The following is a 25,358-nucleotide window of genomic DNA, read 5'->3' as shown; positions in this document are numbered from 1 at the left end:
CTCATGGCCGAATCCAAGTACGAATCTACTTTGTGTTTGTTTACCTGAGAACACAAAAAGGCCTAGATGGGCCCGCAATTTCTCACTACTACTTGAATGTGAGAATTCACAGCTCTCTAATCTTAATCGTGATTAAAAGCTCTTAATCTGTAAAGTAATTCCAAAATACTACAAAAACAATGCCTTGGTTTTGTTGATATAAACAAAAGGCCAGATGCAAATGGCGAGCCCGTTTCATAGCCGTTTAAATTAGAACCAGAAAACTGAAGTTTGCCCAATCCAACTGGCTTTAACTTATAATGAACTGCAAAGCCATAAATCCAACATGCTTCCAAATTCATCATGATAATGCAACGTGAAATACCTCCCCTTTAGAGGCATTGGAAGATTGCTACTTTGCTAGATCAGCTGCTGCCAGGTAATTCGCCAGTGGCTTCACTTCCAGAACTATATCAGAAAAACAGATTACACCTGTAACCCAATGCCAAAGCTGTGCATTATCAAGGCAGCTGCAGTGACGCTCATCAACTGGAAATTCAAATTTCAGAAGCAACATCTTGTGTGGAGAAGCACATCATCTCCCCAATACACATAATGTCCAACCAAACGTGCATTTTGAAATCCTGTATGCTTTCAGCATCAATCCTCTGCACTGGAAAGCAGGCCTTTCTGTGGTAGTCTTAACTGCAACATTTCAAACAATAAATCTTTTTGCTTCTAACCAAGTAAATGTCCCAAAATCAAGAGCTGGAGACATCTATAAGTTTCTACCTTTGATTTTGTAGTCCTCCAGCCTTCCAATTTCTGCTGGGGGAGTATGAGAATTTATCAATAGAACTCAAGATGGCCATTTTCTCCATGCCAGAGCCACTGACCGACAACAAATTCTACAATCATGCAGAGAAATTTTATTTTCCTTTTCTGAAGGGGATCATGAAATTTATACTTCGAGTAACTTATGAAAATGTAAATTTTTCAGACAGATTGACGAAATAAATCTTCTCTATTTTAATAAACAGCCAAAATAACATTTTTACCCACCAAACCTTATAGGAACGGGAATCTTGCTATTTACTACCTACTAAAAAATGCTCCTGAGCAAAGAGATCCTGGAATTTCAAACTCATTGTCAATTTCACTTTTTTTCCTGCTATTCATCTGTTTACTACAATGCAGCAGGCAATAATTTCCAATTTTTAATTCCTAATATATCTTCTTCACCTTAGAAACTCACATGCACCTCAGCAGAGGGGCACATTTTGACAAAATATAAATAGATACCCACTAAAGCAGTATAGCACAATCTTACCTTTCCCTTTGTAACCTTGTCCCTTGAAGCTTCAAGATTCTCAATTTCCAAACGCTCAGGGTAAAGCAATATCTGCTCATGATTTTTAGTCAGAAATAAAATTCTACTTTGAAACTAAATCAGGATGATGGCATAAAACAAGTGCAAGTATCAAGCACAATCAAATTACCTATAAGCATGAGTACAATGAGATACCTTGTTAAGTAACTGAACATTTGATGCATCAGTTGCCACAATCTGCACACCAAGACAAATGCAAGGGTTCCTGCAGGCAGGACAGAAAATAGTGTTGAATACACACCCATCTTCTTCACGCCAAATGCCGTGTCCTGGAGCACCTTCAATAGTTCTGGAGCAGAGATCAGGATGAACAGATGATGTATCTGTCATGAACACTTGTATGCTTCTAGGTGTGTCCATAGAACATTTCATATTTTCATTTAAAAGAGATGCTGGGTAAGATTTCGATGATGAAGTCAACGAGCACATTACATAGAGATCGTTTTCAGGAAGACCCAATGGGCTTTTGCAGAGTGAACAAAAAACTTTTAGTCTTTTCTCCATCACAGGAACAGAAGACATGCATGGAGTGCCATAATCATCCTTTGTGAGCAATTGAGAAACATTTGAAATTTTCGATTTCTGATCTGCACAATTAGACTCACAACCAAATTCAATTCTGCGATTTGAGTCTCTGCTAGCCATTGAGCTTCTCATGAAACTCGAACAGACAGGAGTTTTAGCACTGGGGTCATCGGACTGTTCATCTTGTGTAAGGTCAATATGAAGAGATGCCATGGACTTTCTCCGTTTTTGGGTATGAGAATTGACACTCAAATTCAAATAAGATTCTATTTCCGGCGTAAGGCTGCAGGTGTTCATAGTGATATTTTTATCAGGAGTAACTACAACTGAACACTGGGTTTCAGAAAGAGCTTTGCCTGGATAAGATAAACAAATTGAGGGAACCGATACTTGATCTAAAAACTCTGTAGAAGCCTCAATTATGGTTGAACTAGAATAATCATCCTTAAGGAAGGATCCTGGACTAGCTGTAGTACATGGGGTTTCTTTGACAAGAGAAACCTCTGGATCTTCATGAGAGAAAGACATGGATAAAGCCTCTGCACACCTGCAAAAGGATACCTCTTACCTTGTAATGGAGTTGTAACTGGAGACACATTATTATTACACCAGGATGGAAGATGTTTCATTAACTATCCAGCTATATGCTTAAAAGATGAGATTTAGACGGACGATGTAGAAAGGCAAGTCAGGGGCCTAAAAAATGCATTCAAAACCCCTCTGATCAATGTTTTATATTTTTATACATAAAGATAAGTGCGTGAACTATGTTAATGTGACGGGTCAAATCCCAAAGGAGTAGAAATCAAATTAACTCACATAATGCATTGCTCCCCTAACTTCAATGAAGTTCTTACTCTCTGGCTTTCAGTATTACTACCTTCTGGCCTTTTATTTTACTCCCTTTTGGATGGTAGCAGGGGACCTTTAAACCTTCCGCAGATGCTAGTTTCATGCTCATCTCTTATATCTAATTGAATTCAAAAATTTGATCCAGAAACTTCAAAAGGAGACAGCTACCAACCATTTTACCAGAACACCAGTGGCCGGTTCAATTATCTAGAATATGCTAGCAGTTAATAAAATGAACAGTGGGATTCCAGAGCTACCTTGTTTCTTTCTGAAAACTGCATTCAAGATCAATATATGCAAAGTTAGTGCCCTCATCCACTTTCAGAGATGCATGAACTTCTGCATCTCCATGAGATTTCTGCCCACAAGGGGAAGCGTCATAATTTTTCACAGGAATTACTTTTTGTCCACAATGATCAGACGTGTTCAGTTTCCGACTTTCCTTTCTTCCAAACTCTTCACTTTGACCCTTCCCGATCATACTTTCAGACTTTTCTTCGTTATTGTCAATATTCTGCAAGACATTTATTGTACTCTTCCCTATCCGTTCCTGCAAGCACGTTGACCACTTAGAATATATAGTTCATCCAACAACTTAACTCATGAAATAGATTAAGAATTTAAGAACCAAAATGGGAAGTACCTTAACATCCTTGAAAAAATATTTTAATCCCTCCATTGATACTTCAAATCTTTCATATTGTCTAATTGAATTCCTGAGCCACTTTGATACGTATGCTCTATTCCTTTCTTCGTGATACCGCTCATCTGCTTGCAAAAAATAATTCCCTACAAAGTCAACGCTAACTGGATGGCAATCGACATGCAAAATATGCCATCAAAGAAATACCAATCATGGAATATTTGCCTCACCAGAAATGCCCAACACAAATAGTAACAACATCAATTAAATTTGAAGACAAATGCTGAATTTAAGCTCAACTAGCCAAACATAAATATAAGTAAAATAAAATGCTGGTTGCCTCAGCAGCCTGCAGAAGCTGTATGGTAAAGCTCAGTCTACCAAGAGTTCAATACAATAAGACTTTTTAAGAAATCTTATCACACTTCCTGGTTGGACATAGGCAATATCTTTCTGGATTGAACCCTTGGGTGCAAACAATTTCTAGGAGCCATCGGACCAGGCAAATTTTCCCTTAAATTACCTAAGGAAGTTGAGGGAAACTCCTTGCCGAGAAGGGCTTGTGCACCCTTGAGATTAGTCGGGATTTTGTTCCGGACACCCAATGCAAATAAATATATAATCTGGGTATATATAATTACTAATGAAGCCAACTAAAAGAACAAAGAAATCAGTAAGCTTAAAACATTTACCTAATAGGATGATGGCTCCATAATCAAACATATGTCGTATGCAACGTCCTATAGAAAGTAAAAGGCAGTTATTATCATGATAAATTATCAACAAGAGTAAGAATTATTAGATATGCATAGAAACTTATCATTTATGCAAAACAAAAAAAATTTCAAGCAAAGTATGATAGCAGGATAAATATAACACCTCATATCAAATTCAAGATAGAAACATTGAGTTAAAACCATGACAGAGCATACCTGCAGCTTGATTTAGGGCTCGGAAGGCTTGGTGGCAGTACCATTCATTCCCACTTAAAAGACTTTTGGATGATTTATGTGTATCATTATATTTCTTCTTTAATGCAACTTGAATATCATTTCTGATAAGAACTTCAATCAATCAGAAATCACGGCTTGTATAATAGGATATTTCTTCCACACAGAACTTTAAGAAAGGAAAGAACCCTTACATGTTTGGAAAAGGAATTCCAACAATTATCTGAGATAGTCAAGATCATACGTATTCAATAGTCAACAATCATTTTTCACATGTATCAACAGTTAACAATCATAAAAGCTGAATAGATATGTTTCTAATTTAAATGAATTTTTTTAAAAAAAAAGAGCTGTTATCAGATAGAGACTAAACAACAGGTGTCAACGGGGGCAAAAAGGATACAACCACCCGAGCATTATCATCTGAGAAGTCAATTCCCTCGGAAACCTGCAAGCATAGTATAATGACCGAGCACATTCAGACTCAACAAAAGGTCATATTCATACATTGTTTATAAGTCCACATGTTGGTTTTTATAATGATAGAATGACATGGTCCCCTTTGTCTTTGATAATAGAAAAACTTTTGGAATTTCTAAAAAATATTTTTTGGGGCAAATGAATAGAAAAGGTTCAGTGTCTCATGGAATCCATCTCCTTCAACACACCCCTGCCACTCTACATCTAAATTTCCAGTAGTACCTACCGCATACCATTCAACTACATCTGAATCATATCAAACTAGCTGCCAAGGCATTGAACAGCTAGACCACTTTTTGTTATGTACAAATATGGGCATTCTGGCTCCAGAACATAAGTTGCAACAGTAACTAAATACAGCAGAAGATCAAATCAGCCCGGAACTTTCATGTTATTACAGGCATTAAAACTGGCATACAAGCCAAAATAAATACATTGGAGTGGAAGACAGCGCCAACCATTGCTAAAATTCCCTTTTTCCAAAGTGAATAAAATATAATTCTGTACCTTTCCTCGGAAAACTGCAAGAAATGCAGCTCCTTCCTTTGAATTTTCAGGGGACTCAACTGCATTTACGTGATTAAGGCCTGTTTTCTTAGCCCGTCGTTTTCTCCCCAAAACAGGTTTATTTCCTTGATGAATTGAGTCGTAATAACCTTTCAAAACATGCTCAAAATCATCTTGGCTTCCTCCTCTTGGCTCTGCACTAACAAGTGCAAAATAATATAACTAAAATTTTTATTAAGAGACAATAAAAAAAATCAAGCCAAGTATGATGCAAGTAAGATGAACTCAACTTTAACCTCACCCCTAAAAGACAGCACACAGGAACTTAACATTCTTCATTAGACTTTCTAAAGGAATATTTGCATATTATAAGATAATAAGCATGAGGAAGAAAGGGAAGTCTTACCAACAAAAAGGGATTTTTTTGCATTTAGTTGTGACCATTGGCCAGTTTCACGCCAACGCTTGCATAGTTTCTCCATTAGCTTATAACTAGGAAAGAACACTAAACAGCCGCCTGGAACAATCTTAAAAATCTCCTCTAAAGATTTTCCGACTGCATCCTTAAAATCATAACAGTAACTTATATTCAAATGAGAAGATATAATTACCAAATCAATTAAAAATCAACATAATCCACAGATATACCTGAAATGCATATGCATCTGCTGTCTTATAACTTGCATTCAGTGGATAATTACCTGGGCCAGTGGAGATTATAGCAGGCCACACCTGCAGTGACAAAGTTAATTCCATAACTAGAACAATTGTTGAACCAATGAACAATACAGGAGCAAAGAAATGTCATTTGAACCTGTGACTCAACATCAATTACATGTGGAGCTTCCAGACAAGTACCAAACTGAACTCCAAGCTCGGATGAAAAAGAATTCATTGGTGACAGAGTCCTAAATCACCAAAACAAACTAGCTGAGTAATCTTGTAAAAGAGAAATTCTATGGAATGGTAATGACAATGGAGCAAACTGCACGGAACTGAACAGAGCAAAATCAACAATATGTGAGCACCCCCCCCCCCAAATTGCAACACAGTATGTGACATCCTATATGTCAATTTGCATTTGAGAGAGATTGGAATTAAGTGTGTGTGTGTGGATAGAATTGTTCTGCTGACTGACTGAAATTGCTGAGGTCCTACTGGTAAGAACATGACCACCCAACCCAGATAGGCCAAGCTCATGAACATGTAGCCAGAAAGCTATGTTCAAAAGAATAACATGAATTTGTATAAGCAGCATAACCCATACTGTGAAATGGTAATTAAGGATCACTGCCTCAAACACAGTTAGAAGCCAAGTGTGCTAAGCAGTATGCTTACCCTGATGTTAACACGACTGACAACGAAAGATCAGCAATATCTCTAAAAACAACAGCTGGATTCAGGCACCACAAACTTAGAGTGTGTGTCCAATTGCCAGCTTTTCCTGATACAGTATCAAAACCAATGATAGTGACATGACAACAAAAATAGCTGCAGCTGTAACTAATCTCACGAAAACTTTTTTTTTATTTATTGGCACCAAATGTCCAAGAACAAAGTCCCAGCTAATCCCGAATCTCACGAAAAATTTTATAAAGAGACAGAATGGTAACTGACCAAATATCTATAGCAATAAGAACAGAAAAGTGATTTAGGAAAGAAAAAAACCATAAAAATTACTGGGACAATGGCCAATTATTTTATGTATCATCACATAGTTAACGTTCAAAAAAACCTATGACATATACCACTCACCAGCATCTCTTTTAACGTATCGTTGTAAAGCCAGCTGATAATCAAAAGTGTGACACCCCTTTCTAGAGAAAAAATAAGTTAGAGAAGAGAATAATCCTGCACAGCATTGCCAAAAAAGGTAATCAGATGTGAAGCTTCAATGACCGGTAGATAAGCTCAGGATACATAAACATGAATATATGAAGCCTGTACCTTCCAGGGTCATCACTGACATGCCACTCAAATGTGCTACATCTGATTCTGCATCTGAAGCAGCTTTGATTGCCTTGAAAAAAAAATATTACATTTCAGCAAAAACTTATAAGAATCCAGAGCCAATAAATTTATAAAAACTCAAGTATTTGATATACCTTTGTGGCACATTCTAGCAAGATTGGGAAGCACTGCTGTGAAATATTAGCTTCTTGGAGCTCTCTCAAAGCCTTACCACCGGTCCAACTATGACATATATTAAGCAAAATAAAAATGAACAGATCAATACTTATGATTCTCTTTTACTTTCTCTACAATTGGAATGATGAATCTTTATTGAACACAATGGCCATGAATGCAATGGTGAAAAGAAGACAGAATAAATTGACTATTTTCATGAGAAAGATATCATTAAGGATTTATCACATAAGTACAGAGTCTCTAGGACATAAACATACTTGATAAATATTTCATATCAAGTTTAAATACCGCTCATGGTTTAAATATTCAGATACCGGAAGTTACACCGACGGACTCTCCCGTTGTTTCACTGGTGGTTTTGCCGGCATGTTCAAATCTGAAGGTTTTAACTGGGACAGAATGTGACGATGTCGCCTCTCCTCTGCTCCCCCTAATCTCAAAAATTTATTGGTAAACCCAGTATGTGTTTCTGGATGTAATGGTGGAGTGCATCAGGATGAAGACTTTCTCTTTAATCTGATGGCGGAAGATGAGTCTATAATTTTGGGGGAAGACCATAGTTGTGCTGAGATGCAGTTGGTTTTAAGGGATATGGAGAATCTGGTTTTTAATCAGACTGAGATGGAAAAGATGGGTGATCATCTGCTGCCCTTATGTACTCTGCTCCCGGGGGTAAAATTGGCTGGGTGCTCTTTGAAATGGTTCCTCAAGAAGGTCCAAGAAATCCAGGAGTGCTTGGGGATTTCGTGTGAGGATTTTGAAGACCAATTCAGTGCCTTACTTATTGCCATTGAAGGGCCATCATTCGTTTGCTAAATCAGCATGAAAAAAGAAAGAGAGTTGAAGAGACTTACCAGTACAATAAACTGACGCAAAGGAGGGGAGTATAAGTCGGGGAAGGAATAAGGGGAGGGTTTCTAATCTTGCTTTATGACACCCAAGATTCTTTCGAGAGTGTTGTGAGGTTGTGAATGGGGACATTGTGAGCATTTTTCATGAGTTCTTTGCCCATAAAAAGTTTGAGACATGTCTCAATACGACTTTTCTAGCACTCATACCTAAAAAGGCAAGGGCAACGGATGTCAAGGATTTTCATCCTATTAGCCTTATAAAAGGGGTGTACAAGATTAGCTCCAAAGTTCTTGCTAACTGTATGAGTACGGTTATGGAGAAGATTATTTCAAAACCTCAAAATGCTTTTGTTAAGGGGCGTCAGATCCTTGATTTGGTTCTTATTGCAAATAAATGTTTGGAGAATAGATTGAGAATGGGAGTGCCATGTACTTTATGTAAGCTAGATATGGAAAAAGCTTTCCATTGCCAACTAGTGAGGCAAATCAAATTGAGCAGATTTTCCATGCCTTATTGTGGGGAGGAAATGGAAAGGAGACTAAGGAGATGCTTGAAGAATGAGATGAGGTGAGATGAGAATTTTGTGAATAGTAGTAAGATGGTTTGAGTTGAGATGTTTTATTGGATTTTGGGAAATAAGGGAGAAAAAGTTGAATAAAAAGTATTATGAAGTTAAAATATTGTTAGAATATCATTTTTGTTTCGAAATTTGAAAAAGTAATATATTTTTTTTTAAGTTTGGAAAAATTGTCATGATTAGGTAGTGATTAGATGAAAATGTTGAATATTTGAAATTAAAAAGTGTTTGTGTTCGAGTAATGTTTGAGAAAAAAATTATGAAAATTTTTTAGATGAGATGAGATGAGATTGTTTCCCAAACATGCCCTTGTTCCACTTCGTCATGTAGAATAAGGTATGCATATCGATCTCTAGTGGAGGGTTGAGAATTCGTAATTTGAGAATCTTTTTTTTATGACAGGGGAACCACTCCACGATAGAGCCCCTAGGACTCACCTATGGAACCTAAACCCTCAGGGAGACTGGCACAACAACCCACCGCCATGGCCTTCCACTTAAATCGAAGTTTGATCCCAGGGAGAATCGAACCTGTGGCTTAAGGCTCATGCACATAAGTTTGCCCCTCCCACTTGGGCTACCCATGGGTGGGTATTTGAGAATCTTCAATAAGGCACTTATTAGGAAGTGGTATGGATGTATCATCAAGAAAATGAGCCTTTATGGAAGACTATTATAAGTTGAAGTATGAGAGTCTACGAGAGTGTCGGTGTTCAAATGAAGTGAGAAGTGTGCATGGTGCTGGTTTGTGGAAGAATATTAGAAATGGATTGGATGATTTTGCTCTATTCATTAATTTTGAGGTTGGTGATGGTGCATTGCTCTGTTCCTGTCCAGAAAAATGTAGGGTAAGCCTTTAAGCCTAAGGGCTCATTTGGGGAGTGAGATGAGATTATAATTTTGTGAACAATAATAAGATAGTTTATGAATAGTAGTGATATAATTTGAGTTGAGTATTTTTTTAGTTTTGGGAAAGGAGAGAAAATTTTGAATAAAAAATATTATAAAGTTAAAATATTTTTAAAATATTATTTTATAATATTATTTTGGTTTGGGAATTTGAAAATGTTGAATTATTTTTTATTTTTTGTTTGAAATTTTGGAAAAATTGTAATGATTAGTTTGAAAATCTTGTATTTGAATTATGTTTAGGAAGGAGATGAGATAAGAATTTTGGGATGAGATCTATTTCCAAACAAGCCCTTAATCTTACATGCAAACAAGTGTCTTTTCTTAAAAGAAGCAAATAATTGTAGAAACTCTTAATCCATGAGCTAACAACAATGAGGTGGACCAAAAATACATTTTATATTAAACCACAGATAGCGCCCTCGGAAAGCAAGTGTATAAATCATAGAAGTGGAAAAAATTGATATTAAAAGTAATCGAACCATATTTTATTGGAGCCCACACCTCATATGTGTACATTACAATAGAAATCCCTCAAAATTGATAACATACCCACGACCATAATGCATTGCATTGTGAATTCCAAAATCGTAGCAGCCTATACTTAATTGAAGTACATGATGAACGTCAGCAAAATGTGATTAAGGGAAGAATGACATTATTTTTTTCTAGTAGAAAGAAGCCAGTGGAGAAAAGTAGAATATGTCCCTTAAAAGCAATAGAATATCTTGGGCTGATTGAATTTTTATATTGAATTTTTTGAACATCAGCTTCTAAGGGATTTAGACGGCATCACAATTATTGAATACCTTGAAATAAAGAATTTCAGAAACAAAGATTTAGAGGAGCATAAAACAAGTTAACTCACCAGGAGACGTGATGTTGAAATTCATGCTTTTCTAATGTAATTTTCCTCCGCTCAATCCAATTAATAAGGTCCTAGAAATTACTGGCACATTTAGATCATTTAATCATCAATGAATAGTGGAACAAACTATTGTCATGTTGCCCAAGCAATTACCTGCGTCATTTCATGTAAAGGTTGATAAGTTAAAACATCAACTCCGCAGAGTTGCTCTAGTTCCATCTGCAATTCTTCCAAAAGGTACTACAACTATAAGAAACTAACTTATGAAATCATGAAATAGAAAGCATAGTCATTTCATAACTTCATAACCTACTATGCAAAACGTCTTCTTCAACATCCACACTGCCAGCATCACGAGCAATATCCTCTATATTGCTGTAAACAAGTTAAACCAGTTTAGAACTACTAGAAATATCCTCACATCTCACTATATTCATGTATCAGGTAATCAGAGAGAACTACTAGTAATATTTTTTTTATAAGTAGTGCTCCTAGAAATTCAAAAGCATACAAGGCAACAAAGAAAGAATTGAAAATCCCAACTGACAAACTTGCCTATGCTTCCAAAACCAGTGTGGAAAAATGACATTTCACAATTTAGAAATTCACCAACTATCATTCATTTTATAAATAGTCCAAGTAATAAACTGTAAACTTACCATTATTTTATTTTTCTACACATTCAACAACCAGAGAGAAGATCATAAAATGTTAAACTTAATCCAGAGAGTTTATAAAACATACTGGGCTTCATCAAGAATCACAATGGCTCCTTTAATATCCACTTCCATTGCTCCACGGATGACTGGATTAATGATGTAGTTGTATGGGCAGAAAACTAATTGTGCATCATCTGCCATTGAACGTGCTGCATAATATGAACAACCTAGAGAAGGAAGAAAAGATGATGTAAGATTTGTTAAAAATAGAAATATAGATATAATACAAAATACAATAAATGAACCTTTCACAACTTGCCCAACTTTTACAAGATCTTCTATATCATGGGCCTCATGGCAACCTCCTTTCTGAAGGGATGGATGACCTTTGACTTTGTGTACATTTCTGTTGGTAATAAAATTATCCAATTGCCATTATGACAACTTATTACACTAGTGTAAACCAAGATAACTAAGATGAGGAAAGCATGTGATAAGAGATGTAACTCACTTAAATTCTGGGCATCCTACTTCTCGATTACTCAAAAGCAATTTGCTGGATAATCCCAAACCATTTTCAGAAAGGAAAAATGGAAGGTAATTTTCTCACAAGCAAGGAAAAAAACAAAATACAAAAGAAGCCATAAGTTCAGAAGTGCACCATTCTTCATCAATATTATCTTTCCCACGAAGATGCTTGTTTGTGCAGTAATGCTTTCGTGATGCCTGGAAGGGAGAGAGACAAAGAAACAGACAACATTAATATGCGGTCACTGTAAGCTTGAACTAGGGAAAAACCATGTAAAACAAAACATTATTCGAGAGTGGGAGTACATGTGAATATACGTTAGTCCAAAGGCTTCTGGTTCAAACAGCTATACATCAAATATTTTTTTTATAACCCAAGGGGGCTTCATTGAAAGCTGTTATTGACTCGGAGTTTGATGAAGCATGGGGTGGATCGTGCTCAAATGATGTGTGCAGATCACATGGGGTGGGTCTTTGGAAACACATAAGAAGTGGATGGGAGACTTTCTTTAGACGCACGCATATTGAGGTGGGTGATGGCTCCGGGTCAAGTTTTGGCATGACATATGGTGAAGTGATCAAAGCCTCAAATACACATTTCCCAAGTTAATAGAAATCGCACGAGCTAGTGGCTCCCCTCAATGGAATGTCAATTTCACCAGAGTAGCGCATGATTGGGAGTTGGATGTCATCATTGAGTTCTTTGTTTTACCATATTCCACAAGAGTGACAATAGGGGCTATGAACAAGATCAATTGGAGCCTCTACAAAAAAAGGTCAATTCACCGTTAGATAGTTCTATCATAATTTGACTAGCCAACTCAATAATTCCTTTCTGCGGAGGAAGATATGGAAGACTAAAGCACCTATGAAAGTAGCTGTCTTTGTCTAAACAGCTTCTTCTTTAGGAAAGATCCTTACTATAGACAAACCTAAGGAAACCTCAGATCAAGTTGAAGGATTGTTGTTGCATGTCTAAGAAGAATGGGGAAATGGCAAATCACTTGTTTTTACACTGCGAGGTGGCCAAAACCATGTGGAATGATTTTTTTGTGGGAATGGGTTTAACATGGATTATGCCTAGAAGGCTGATGGATTTCCTAGCAAGTTGTAGTCGTCTCCAAGGCAATCCGCAAAGTGACTGCAACATGGAAGATGGTCCTTATATGTATGTGTTGGTGTGCAGCCCTTAGTTTTATAACTGTTATAGTAATGAAGTTTTTATGAATCTAGGTGGCCTCATTAAATTTTCCAGTGCTTCTCGCCGGAGTTGATTCACCCTTTGCCTAGGTTCCTTTTTCTCTTTGGTTCTTGTTTAGTATGTGTTGATTATGGAGTACATTAGGCAGTTCAAGGTGAAAGCAAAATCTTTTGTTTTCTCGTGGGAAGGGGGTAGTACTATACGTATCACTAAACGTAGTAAAAGACTGGTTACATCTATCGTGGTAAGCAGGGTTTTGGCTACATAGGTGGTCCAAATGGTGGAGGAAGGGTTAGCCTCTCATCGAAAGGACTCTTTCTTTAGGCAAAAGAGGATGGGAAATGGAGCTCTTGCCATTCAAAGACACGTAAATGCCAGCGGGTGCTTCTTGCACTTGGCAGAACTCGGGTTTTGAGAAAAAGAGGGGATCGGTGATGATTCCTAAAGGCTTGAAGGGCAGTGGCTGGGAGGACTTTGCTTATAATCTGGGTAAACTCGCAGGCCACCATTCGAGAAGCATCCCTATTGCTGGTTTGCAAGATTCCATACTGGAGGAAGAGAGTTTTCCTCCTTCTAACAAAGCTTCATATGCAGAGGCACTGAGTTTGCCGGCAATGAGTGTTTCTAACACTGTGGCTGACAGGTATCAGGCTATGGGTGAAAGGATGGGTAGCGTAGGAAATCTTTTTAGCAGACCTATCGCTGTCAAGGGTGATACAAGAGCCTTTGTTGCAGGTCCTATGTTGGGCGACATTGAAGGAGTGTTGTGGGAGGTCAGAGGCCATCTGTCAAGTCTTTCAGAAGAAATATCCACTCTTATGAATAAAATGGATTGGGGCTTAAGTGTGATAATGGGCCAGGGTGGGATAGAGGCCGATGGGAAGCCTGCAAGCTATGATAAGGCTGGGAAAGAGGCCACTGGATTGGGTTTGCGCAGGAAAGAGGCTTGTGTTGGATTGGGCCCGCAAGCTCTACCTTATGAAGAGGCCTGCGTTGGGCCTGCAAACGGGAAGCCCGCGATGCCCATCTGGTGGCCTACGACAAAATCTCGGGCCCGAGCCTCCTCCTCAGGCTCGAGTTTCCCTAGCTCACCGGCACCCTCGCCGGTGACCTCGCCAACACTACAGAATTTGCCGCCGGTCATTGTCGACCCTATCGGCACTGTCACCGTCATCCCTTCTGTCACTGACAGCGTGCGACTAACAGGCACAATTTCGACGGGATCGACAGGGCTAGGTCTAAGTGACGCCGCCGGCTACTCTCTAGACACCAGAAGTTTGTCGTTGTCACAGAATGGGTCGACCTGCCTAGTCGCACCCTTGGGTTGCATCCTTGACACTATCTTGGCTTGGGAGTTAGAGTCTTTGAACCCCATGGTCGAAGCCCATGCTGGTCAAAACCCAATCGAAGCCCATGCGGTTTTGTTGGAGATTGTTGTTGAGCCGCCAGCACTCTTTGGGTTGGTTGCTTCTTCGGATCAGGTTCTTTCTTCGAGATTGGAGATGGTAGAAGGGCCCTGTGTACTCGAAAATGCTAGCTCCTTGGTTCTGTTTACTGCTAATAGGGATGGGGAGGATGATCCTACTCCACTCTACTCCTTTCATCCCAATGTGTCTGATTGGGTTATCCAGAGAGCGATGAAGAGACTAAGTTGGAAGTTATTACTAGACAAGTAGTTCGCAGCTTATGGAGAGGTCAACATGTTGGGTGGTCTTACCTATCATCAAAAGGAGCTTCTGGGGGAGTTCTTATTATGCTTGACACAAGGGTGGTGGAAAGGGTGGAGGAGTGTGTGGGTGATTTCTTAGTTGCATGCTCCTTTGTTAATCTAGAAGATGGTTTCAAATGGACTTTCGCTGGTGTGTACGGCCCAAACATTGATTCAGAGAGAAGATTTTTGTGGGAAGAATTGGCAGGAGTCATCAGTTGGTGGGAGCTTCCAAGTTGCATTGGGGGGACTTTAATATATCTCGCTTTCCAAGCAAAAAGTCGGGAGCTTCTCACATCACTCCAACCATGAGAGATTTTTCTGATTTCATTTCAGAACAGAAGCTCATGGACATTCTATTATCAGGAGGCACGTTTACCTGGTCCAACAACCGTGATTGTCCTTCTTGGTCGAGGATCGATAGATTTGCTTACCCCCGATTGGGAGTCACACTTCCCGGATGTAGCTCAAAGAAGATTACCTCGCTTATGCTCTGATCATTCCCCCATCATCTTGGATTGTGAAGGCATCCAAGGGGCAGAAGATATTTTAAATTTGAGCATATGTGGCTTAAAACTGACGGTTTTGTAGACAGGGTTAGACATTGGTGGACTTCCTATAGTTTTCAAGGCTCTCCCAGCTTCATTATGGCTAAAAAGTTGAAAGCGCTGAAACAGGATCTGAAGCAATGGAATGAACAAGTTTTTTGCAATGTGTTTCAGCATAAGCACTCTCTTATGGAGGAACTACAGGGTCTGGAAGGCGAGGAGGAGACCAATACCCTTTCCGAACTTGATAAAATTCGCAAGAGACAGGTAGTTGCTGATCATGAAAGAATTACTCTGATGGAGGAGATTTCATGAGTACTCTGTCTTAAGGAGGGTACAAATGCACAAAATTCTTCCATAGGATGGCTAACTCTCACAGGAGGAACAATGTTATTGACACATTGATGGTAGATGAGGCAGCTTCTTCGGATCAGACGATTATCAAAAACCACATTGTACAATACTATCATCAATTCTTTACTGAAGAGCATAATTGGAGACCGAGAGTGGATGGTTTGCCTTTTTCCTCATTAGACCAGCAGAGTGCAAGGTGGTTAGAAATGCCATTTTCAAAAGAGGAAGTGAGCAAAGTTATTAGAGGGTATGGCAAGTGATAGGGCTCCTGGTCCGGACGGATTTTCTTTGGGTTTCTTTCAAATTTGTTAGGATGTGGTCAAGGAAGATATTATGCAAGTTTTTCAAAAATTTCATTCTAATGCTAGATTTGAAAAGAGTCTCAATGCCACCTTTTTAGCCCTCATTCCTAAAAAGGTGGGGTCTAGGAATGTGAGAGACTACCGTTCCATTAGTTTTGTGAATAGGATGTACAAGATTCTATCCAAAGTTTTAGCTAATAGACTAAGCTCAGTGGTGGAAAAACTAATCTCGAAGCCGTAAAATGCTTTTATCAAGGGTAGACAAATTCTTGACTCAATACTTATGGCGAATGAAGTCTTGGATGGTCATTTGAAGTCTAGAGAACCCGGACTACTTTGTAAGTTAGACATGGAGAAAGCATATGATCATGTTAACTGGAAGTTCCTTCTCTACTTACTTGGAAGATGTGGTTTTGGAAGGAAATGGCAGAAATGGATAGAATTTTGTATCTCCTCAGCACGCTTCTCTATCTTGGTAAATGGATCACCGGTGGGTTTCTTCAACTCCTCTCGTGGCCTGAGACAGGGAGATCCGCTTTCTCCTCTTCTTTTCTTATTTGTCATGGAAGCTCTCAGCAAGATGATTGAGGGCATGGTGGATGGTGGGTTACTCCATGGTTTGTCAGTGGGGAATGGCGATCTCAACATTTCTCACTTGTTATTTGTCGATGACACGCTTATCTTTTGTGGTGCATACCTTGGTCAAGTCCAAGACTTGAGAGCGCTACTCCTTTGTTTTGCAATTGTGTCAAGTTTGAGCATTAACCTCGCAAAGTCGGAAATAGTGTCAATGGGGGCTGCCCCAGATGTGGAGATTTTAGCTACTACCTTGGGATGCAAGATATCTTTGCTTCCTATTAAGTATCTTGGCTTACCCTTGGGGGCCTCTTTTAAATCTAAAAAGATTTGGAATGATGTAGTTGAAAGAGTGGAATGCAGATTGGCTGCCTGGAAGAGGCTATACTTGTCGAAATGTGGTGGATTGACTTTAATTAAAAGCATTCTTTCTAACCTACCCACTTATTTTTTGTCTTTGTTCCCGCTCCCCACAAAAGTGGCTAACCGCATTGAGAAGCTACAAAGGGATTTCTTATGGAATGGATTGGGGGAAGAGTTCAAATTCCACCTGGTTAATTGGTCAACAATTTGTACACCAATCTCGGGGGGAGGGTTGGGGATCCGCCACTTGATGAAATTTAATCAAGCTCTTTTGGATAAGTGGTTGTGGAGGTACCAAAATGAAAGGAAGGCCTTATGGAAGTCTGTTATAAATTCTCAATTTGGGGAAGCTTGGGGAGGATGGTGCTCGAATGAGATACGAGGCCCTTATGGTGTGGGTTTGTGGAAAAACATAAGGCGCCTGTGGGGGACCTTTCGAGGACATGAACATTTTGTTGTAGGTGATGGTTCGCATGTCCCTTTTTGGTTTGATATATGGTGTGGTAATCATTGTCTACGAAATACCTTCCCTGCCATCTTTGTGCTTGCTAGAGCAAAGGACACATCGATTGCCGACCTTCTGGTTTTCTCAAACGGCACCCCTCAATGGAATATTGATTTCATTAGGACAGCCCATGATTGGGAGTTGGAGTCTATTATGGAGTTTTTTGCGGCATTATACAAGTATTCCAGGGGGCTCTGGAAATAAGATGCATTAGAACCATTTTAAAAAAAGTATCTTCTCTGTCAATTCTTTTTACCAAAAGCTCACGAACTCCAGAACGTCTATGTTCCCGTGGAAGAATATATGGAAGATGAAAGCTCCTTCAAAAGCGGCATTCTTTGTCTGGACAGCATCTTTGGACAAGATTCTCACCACAAATAATTTGAGGAAACGACGGATTATTGTCCTAAATTGGTGTTGTATGTGTAAGAAGCATGGAGAGTCAGTTGATCATCTGCTTTTACACTGCGAGGTGGCCAAGGTTTTATGGGAAGATTTTTTCTTAAGAATCGGATTGTCTTGAGTTATGCCTAGTAGATTGGTGGATTTCCTCACAAGCTAGAAAGGACTATAAGAAGACTCTCAGGTAGCGGCAATTTGGAGATTGGTACCAATATGCATGTGTTGGTGTATTTGGAGGGAGAGAAATGCTAGATGCTTTGAAGATCAAGAGAGAACAATAGATGAGCTTAAAGTTTTCTTTTTTAAGTCATTGTTCCTATGGGCGGGGGCTATAGTTGGTAATGGACTTAGTGTCCATGATCTTCTTTCTATTGTAACCCCTAGCTAGGCATTTTTCATGTATACTTCCTGTGTACCTGGGCTTTGCCTATTTCTATGAATACAATATTTTTGATTACCTATCAAAAAAAAAAAATGTATGTGTTGGTGTATTTGGAGGGAGAGAAATAATAAAAGTTTTGAATACTGCAAGAGGACGGTGGATGAATTGATTACTACTTGCTAAGATATATATTATAAATATATATAATATGAATTGCAAACAAGTTAAACCAGTTCATTACTACTTAAAGTTTTGAATATGCTGGAATTAGTCATATTGGGCATCGGAGAGAGAGAGAGAGAGACCATGCCTTTTGTTATGAATAAAACTTCTTGATTACCAATTAAAAAAATTTATAGGCATATCATATATTAAATAATGACTAAATAACATTCCAAAAACTTTTTGCGGTCAAGAAAATTCCTAATTTAGTTGACAACTGCTAACAAGGACAGCATATCCCAGTTAATGATTAAATGTTTAGTTATTTGTCGAAGACAACATAAGGAGAGCAAAATTGATCTCGACTGTTATTCAAACAAATATGACCAATCCAAATTTTTCCAATATATATTGAGCAATAACAATGTTTGTTCCATAGCCAGATTCAAGGCCCAATCCAGAAAAATGCTTGCAAGTGTCAGGCATGTGGCTACCATTAGCATGCATTCTAAAAGAATCTAGAAAAATGATTTATTCACTTATAATGAAAGTTCTATTAGGTTGATGAACAGGTCACAATCGAGAAAAAAGACAATTTGCAAGGGGAGGACCAGTAAAAATTTTCCAGGCTGTAATTGAAACATGAATGTGTGGGCATGTGTGAAATTTGCGATTGCTGAATACGAACTGAAAAGGAAAAGGCAAACCTACCAAAACCGCCATTGGCACTCGATAAGCAGTTTTCCGGTATTCACGAATCACTTGAGAAATTTGTGAATGTGTCCTCCTTAAAAAACAGAAGATAGTTTATAATACTTTGAGAATTGAATTCAACATTTGACAACCCAGTAAGCGATTTTTTTATACTCTTGAGATTGTAAAATCTTCTTTCAATGTTCACAAATAATCAAATGAAAAATACAAAATGACTGATTTCACTTGACCTAAATAATTTATAATGTCTAGTTTCAGCTAAAATTGTTGCTAATAATAATCAGAAAAGAAATAACTCACAACCAATTTCAAATTAAAATTGTAAAACCTGAGGAATTCATACTAGAGTTAAACTATAATTTTACATTTAAAAAATCATTATCACAACATTAAAGTAATATAGTGAGGCTATGCCTACTTTTATCATCGATAAAATTCTTCTGTACTGAAAAAAAAACATTGAACTAAGTGTTGAAATCAAGTATTCAACTAAATAAAGTAATTGAATACAACCTAAAATGGGAAGCTATACTATAAAGTTGATACTTTTCATGAAACGCAAGATCATGACATGGAAAATAAACTAAATAACTATTACATTTTTGCCTTTGTAAATACTATAAAGAGATTTCATTGTCACTATACAGATTTTTAAGTGGTCGTCAGATGCTTTTTGTGGAGTTTTTAGAACAGTTCTCCTTGCTTTCAAAAGCAATACTACTAACTTAATAAATAAACACAGAAAATAAATAAAACAGTCCTGAGTAGTAACAGATAGGATAGAACTGCCTATATTTAACAAAATTCCTATTTGCTGATAAAAAAATTAAAAAAATATAAATAAAAAATAAAAGTTAGGATAGAACTTTACGATGCGTAATAAATGGTAGGTGTTGTCGGTTTCTTTTGGTTCTTGGTTTTTGCCGCAGATTGAGCTGGCTCCACAATTTCTGACCCTGGATTACCTAATAAAAACTGTAATGTCAGTGGCATAGTTCATCGACTAAGAAATAGAAATAATGAATAAAGGATTGTTTGACCATATTTTTCACTCTAATAATCAGAAACTATAATTCATCAATTAGAAACTCCTTTTAAAAAAAAATTCATAACGCAGGTTTCACACCTGCTTCGAAACCACAAGGTAAAAGGACAGTAGGAAAGGTTTTACTATGTTCCTTTCTTCTAAATTTGCAATAACCAAACAAAGATCCAATATTAACGCTTTAGGTTTAATACGAAGGCCTAATTTCTCACTTTCTCGGAATCCCTAACAGCGTGAGATATATATTATAATTATGCAATATGAACGTATTAGGGTTTAAATTGTTTATAATATATATTTCTTTGATAATGCATTAGGGTTTAAATTTGATAATATCATTTTGTTATAATGTAGTAGGGTTTAAATCAATCATTAAATTCTTGATTTACCTGAAGGCTCCACTTCCGGAACAAATCCGCCACCGTAAGCCAGAGGATCCGTGACCGCCTCCGGAGCAGGCTTCGACTGAGAAAGATTCCCATACTGATTCTTCAACTTATAGTTCTGCTGCCATGCGAGGCTCGAGCAGAGAAGCGATAGCGATTTGCCGGTACCGGTCGGGGACTCTAGGAGCGCATGGCAGTGGCCCTCTCTCTGGGCTCGATCCAGCGTGGATATGACGCGGCCCATGAACGCAAGCTGCGACCCGTACGGTCGGTAGGGGAATTCCACTTGAATGCCTCCGATGTGGTACACATTCTTATGGTTCGGTCCTGAAGTTGCAGAGGCCATTTCTTGGCGCTCTGGCGATGATCTTTAGAAGAAGAAAACGTTTTCAAGCTTTGTCGGTGGGGTTTATAAGACCAATCGGAAAGTTGGGGGAGTTTTGGCGGGAACTTGGATTTTGTGGGATTTGATCAAGGCGGTAACTTGCTTTCGAAGCAGTGCTTAACCTCGCAATCCAACGGTTTGTGACGGTTGCACGTATTAATTACGATTCCACTTTTTTTTTTCACAATTACGATCTTACTTAGAAAAATAACTTAGCAACAAAAGAGATATACATTAAATAAATTTACAAAGTGATGTAGTTAGATTGTAAATTATTTTTATTATAGAATAAATATAATAAATCATGTGAAGTGATGTTACTTTATAAATTTATTTTTATAAAATTATTTTGTATTTGTAGCACTTCTCACTTATGTATCGAAAATATCTTTCTAATCTTTTTCCACATGGAGCACAGTGCACTTGTAATGTTATAATGCAACTAAATTCTCTACTTTAAGGTCTCGTTTGGATAATGAGATGAAATAAGATGATTTGTAAATAGTAATTAAATCATTTGTAAATACTAGTGAAATGATTGAATTAATATGTTTTACATGATTTTGAGAAATGAGAGAGAACAAATTTAATAAAAATATTATAAAATTAAAATATCATTATAATATAATTTTTTGTTTTGGGGTTTAAAAAAGTTAAATTGTTATTTATAGTTTGTTTCAAAATTTAAAAAAGTTCTAATAATTAGGTAATGATTAGATAAAAAAGTTGAAGATTTGAAATTGCAAATTGTTTGTGTTTGTGATATTTGGATATTGAGATGAGATGAGATTTGATGATTTTGCAAGACTTTGTTATCCAAACCAACCCTAATTTTTGTTTTTGTTTTCATATCCCTGATTTATCTATTGGGCTAGTCAGGTTGGTTCTAGGGTTCTACCCGCACTTTATAGGGCGGGGTGGCCCCCTTCTTGCCCCCCGCCCCTACATGGGTGAGCGGTGGAGTTTTTCTCCCAACACCCTCCCCCGCACACAGGGGGCGGGGTTCCCCATCCAATTGCCAGGGTGCGAGGGTGGACACCTATCTAAAAAATAATATAAATTGTCACATAATTTAAATAAAATATGATAATACAATAAACTATTAAGGGACAAATTGTAGCAACATTACAATTAAGTGAATTAAGATAAAACTATTATAAATTCATCTAAAAAATATTACAAGTTATCACATAATTTAAATAAAAGATGACAACACAATAAACTAGTAAGGGACAAATTGTTGTAAGATTACAATTAACTGAATCAACACAAGAATATCATTTCAATCGGAGAATTGACTTTGACTGTTTGACATTGGAATTTGGGATGACCATGGTGGTGGAAAAGTCAGTGAGCTGTGTTGTGACACTGTGAGATTATAAAACCTGAAACATTAATAAAAAAACAAATTAGAATTACAAACAAAAAACAAAAAAAAAATTCAAATATATATTAGAAATTTAAAAATTACAATTATTAAAAGTATTAAGTAAGACGAGATTGAGATGAAGATGACAATAAGAATGAGATCATTGGATCATTGGGATTAAGATTGGGCATATGATAGTAAGACTATAAAAAGTTAAAAAAAATACAAGAAAAATAATTAAAATTATCAAAAATTATATAAATATAAAAAATAATTAAGGGACAAATTGTACAAACCAATGGGCAAATGGCAATAGTGGGTCCAATAAACATGAAGTCATATTGCAACAGAGGTAGACACTGTCTTGTGTATCGTTACAACAATTAAATTTGAAATTAATATCACTTAAATGAATATAAATAAATTAAAATAACAAAATGAAATCTACAATTACCAGATTCGGACTAATCACCACCCTCCTCCTCCTCGGCCTCGTCAAAATCAGTAACATATGGAACATGAAGGAATGTCCCGTTGATTCAATTCTGCATGCAAATCAGTGCCTCCATAGTGGTAGCAGATAATAAACTCCGGAATAGATCTAATGTGTGCCCTCTGATGCTAAAGACCAACTCTGAGGCTACAATGTTAATCAAGATAGCCAAAATACTACATGTTATCTCTCAAACAACGAGATACTTCAAGGCATTAGTCTTCCACCAAGACAATATATCAAATCCTCATGTAAATGGGTGAAAATTTGTTGCTAAGTATCTATCTACATTCAGCTGAACCTCTGTAGGATGACGAACTAGGGGGTTCTACTCCAATCTCTCACCCCACTTTAACCTACGCCTTTTCCCAACTCCAGCTTCTGGAGGAGGCCGCCCCGGGCGAGGGGGATAGGTGTAGGTGCCGAAATATTATTATCATTGAACATGGTAAACTCATCAAACAATCTAACAAGGGTTTTCTTGCCACAATATGCTCCGCCCATGCGTTCTTGTGTGCCAATCATAAGTCATATACTATGCCATCAATCTTGTGCTGAAAGTTCAAGAGCAATAGTCACATATAACAAATATTTACCCTGCTTAAATCTCTACAATATTTGTTTGCCATATTTAACTCTCATCATCAATGTCATTTCCTGTATTCTAATACGATCACTTACGCACATCTCATCCAATTCTTATTTTACCTTACATATTTGTTGACATAAATTATTGGATATAAGTTACAAAGATTCGAATAGCCTCATTGTGAACTCGTAGAAAAGCTTCAAAAAGTCTATAAAAGTAGCAATAGCCTCTCAATCATCATCAGTAGGCTTGCCTAATCCCCTATGGTCATTAAAATATCTAACATATTGAATGTCTTCATCACCCAGTAACGCAAATGTCAACTTATATTGTTGAGCCGCCTCCAACATCAAGAAGATTGAGTTCTATCTTGTAAGAACATCTTGGATGTTATACTCGCAACCCTCCTAACAACTTTGAATTTATCCAACATCGTAGGTGAAAATCTCATAAATCTCACAGCAGTTATAATCCATGCAACCGAGTCATCAAGATCTTTCAAATCATCACCGATAATTTAATTTAGAATGTGTGCAGCGCATCTCACATGCAAACACTCCCCACCCAATATTGTCTTATTTGTTTCCCTAAGATAGATTTTAAGATGCCCCAATGTAACATCATTAGACGAGGTATTATTAATTGTCACTATCACAACCCGTGCCAACCCACACTCCTTTATTGCAGCCTCAAAATCCTTTCCAATCATCTCACCCTTGTGATTGAAAATTTGACAAAATTTTAAAATTTTATTATTTAATTTCCAATCACAATCAATAAAATGAACAGTCAAAGATATGTAATTATAATTTTGGACGAATGTTCATGTATCAATGGTGAGGCAAACTCATTGACCCACCAATTGGCCCCTTAACAAGTCTTTCTCTGTTTTGTAATATTTTTTTATATCTTTTGCCACTGTGTGGCGAGAATGAAGGTTAAACCTAAATTCCAAGTACTTATAATATACTTGGAACATTTTCCTCTCCACAAATTGAAATGGTAGTTCATCTATGATGACTACACAAGTTAGATGTCTCGTACACTTATCCAGATTATACTTATTATACCTATTTAACGTTGCACCCCTACTACTCCCATCCGCCATTTTTTTAAAGTCTAATATTTAGTCTAGATTGACTATTATATTGTAAAGATTTTAATATTTGACTATTCTTACATTGTTCTTCTAAGTGGACATTTAATTTGAATGTATCGTGTCTTCTATAGTAAAATCCATACATTTTACTACAATAGTTACACTTAGCTTGGAAGTTATTGAGATCATCACATTCTAATTTGGTGAAGTAAGTTCAAACTATTGAAATTGATTTCTTGCTTTATGGGGGCGACGATAAAGGTAGGCCCAGTAGGGTTAGTGGCAGGTGTAGAGGTAAGGTTCATAGGGTTAGTGGCAATTGTAAGATTAGGTGTTAGGATAGGGGTATGAGAACTAGTACTAAAATCTGACTGGTTATTTATTCTCCAAAACTCACAAAAATTTGAAATGAAGCAAAGATCATAGCAACAATTAAAACCATGCACAAATCACCCAAAACAGTTTGGGTTCCAACATCAAATCCTAAAATAGACCGGGGTTTCATATTGAAATCCCAAAATAGATCGAGGTTTCGATGTCGAAACCCTAAAATAGATCGGGGTTTCATATCGAAACCTCTAAACTAATTTAGAGTTTCAATCAGAAACCCTAAAGTGACAATTTCACATGCACAATGTTGTTTACACAACAATCAACAGACATGCACAATGTCCACACTCCATAGCACACAATTCACAATTCTATCCTCCAACTCTTCAATTTAATTTCATCTTCCATAACTTCAAAAAAAAAAAACCTAAAAGTAAAGAACAACGTGCACGGAAACATACCTTGGGTGACAGATTATGCGTGGAACGAAGATGGAGATGAACAATGTACGACAAACGGGGCAGGAGAGAGAGCGGCTAGGGTTTCACGAATCACAAAGATGAGAGAGAGATAAAAGAG

At 37.4% G+C, this 25,358-nt stretch overlaps 1 protein-coding gene across 5 annotated transcripts; it reads right to left on the bottom strand.

The window, feature by feature from the left end:
* Positions 1-166: 166 nt before the first annotated feature.
* On the bottom strand, positions 167-20,996 carry LOC121259945 (Fanconi anemia group J protein homolog). 5 transcript variants are annotated; one of them, XM_041161766.1, is made up of 28 exons: positions 20,518-20,995; positions 19,955-20,048; positions 19,081-19,156; positions 12,000-12,064; positions 11,850-11,894; positions 11,644-11,744; positions 11,424-11,565; positions 10,993-11,054; positions 10,833-10,906; positions 10,680-10,750; positions 7,432-7,519; positions 7,274-7,346; positions 7,082-7,177; positions 6,665-6,770; positions 6,141-6,234; positions 5,975-6,058; positions 5,733-5,889; positions 5,327-5,520; positions 4,743-4,787; positions 4,534-4,562; positions 4,322-4,443; positions 4,082-4,129; positions 3,390-3,517; positions 3,004-3,296; positions 1,505-2,441; positions 1,310-1,381; positions 772-887; positions 167-684 (listed from the first exon to the last, which is right to left on the bottom strand). In XM_041161766.1, exons 1-28 carry the CDS (start codon positions 20,858-20,860, stop codon positions 681-683), a joined length of 3,759 nt encoding a protein of 1,252 aa, XP_041017700.1. In that variant the 5' UTR covers positions 20,861-20,995; the 3' UTR covers positions 167-680. The 5 variants fall into 5 exon arrangements, with proteins under 5 accessions (XP_041017700.1, XP_041017702.1, XP_041017704.1 ...); XM_041161768.1 differs by having other exon boundaries at positions 3,390-3,514; positions 20,518-20,994; XM_041161770.1 differs by having other exon boundaries at positions 19,955-20,058; positions 20,518-20,745.
* Between the last annotated feature and the right edge of the window lie 4,362 nt (positions 20,997-25,358).

This window comes from Juglans microcarpa x Juglans regia, chromosome 4D, assembly GCF_004785595.1.
Source record: "Juglans microcarpa x Juglans regia isolate MS1-56 chromosome 4D, Jm3101_v1.0, whole genome shotgun sequence".
In the NCBI taxonomy this organism is placed as follows: Eukaryota; Viridiplantae; Streptophyta; class Magnoliopsida; order Fagales; family Juglandaceae; genus Juglans; species Juglans microcarpa x Juglans regia.
The sequence above is the reverse complement of the archived record's forward strand: the minus strand, read 5'-3'. Positions and strand labels throughout refer to the sequence as shown.

Excerpts from the sequence above, each read along its gene's own strand:
- LOC121259945 (XM_041161766.1), bottom strand. The coding sequence starts at position 20,860 with ATGGCCTCTGCAACTTCAGGACCGAACCATAAGAATGTGTACCACATC. Across the intron at positions 11,745-11,849 it reads GTAGGATGCCCAGAATTTAA|AAATGTACACAAAGTCAAAG; the intron begins GTGAGTTACATC and ends TATTACCAACAG. Across the intron at positions 3,518-4,081 it reads TGGAGCCATCATCCTATTAG|CAGATGAGCGGTATCACGAA; the intron begins GTAAATGTTTTA and ends ATTTTTTGCAAG.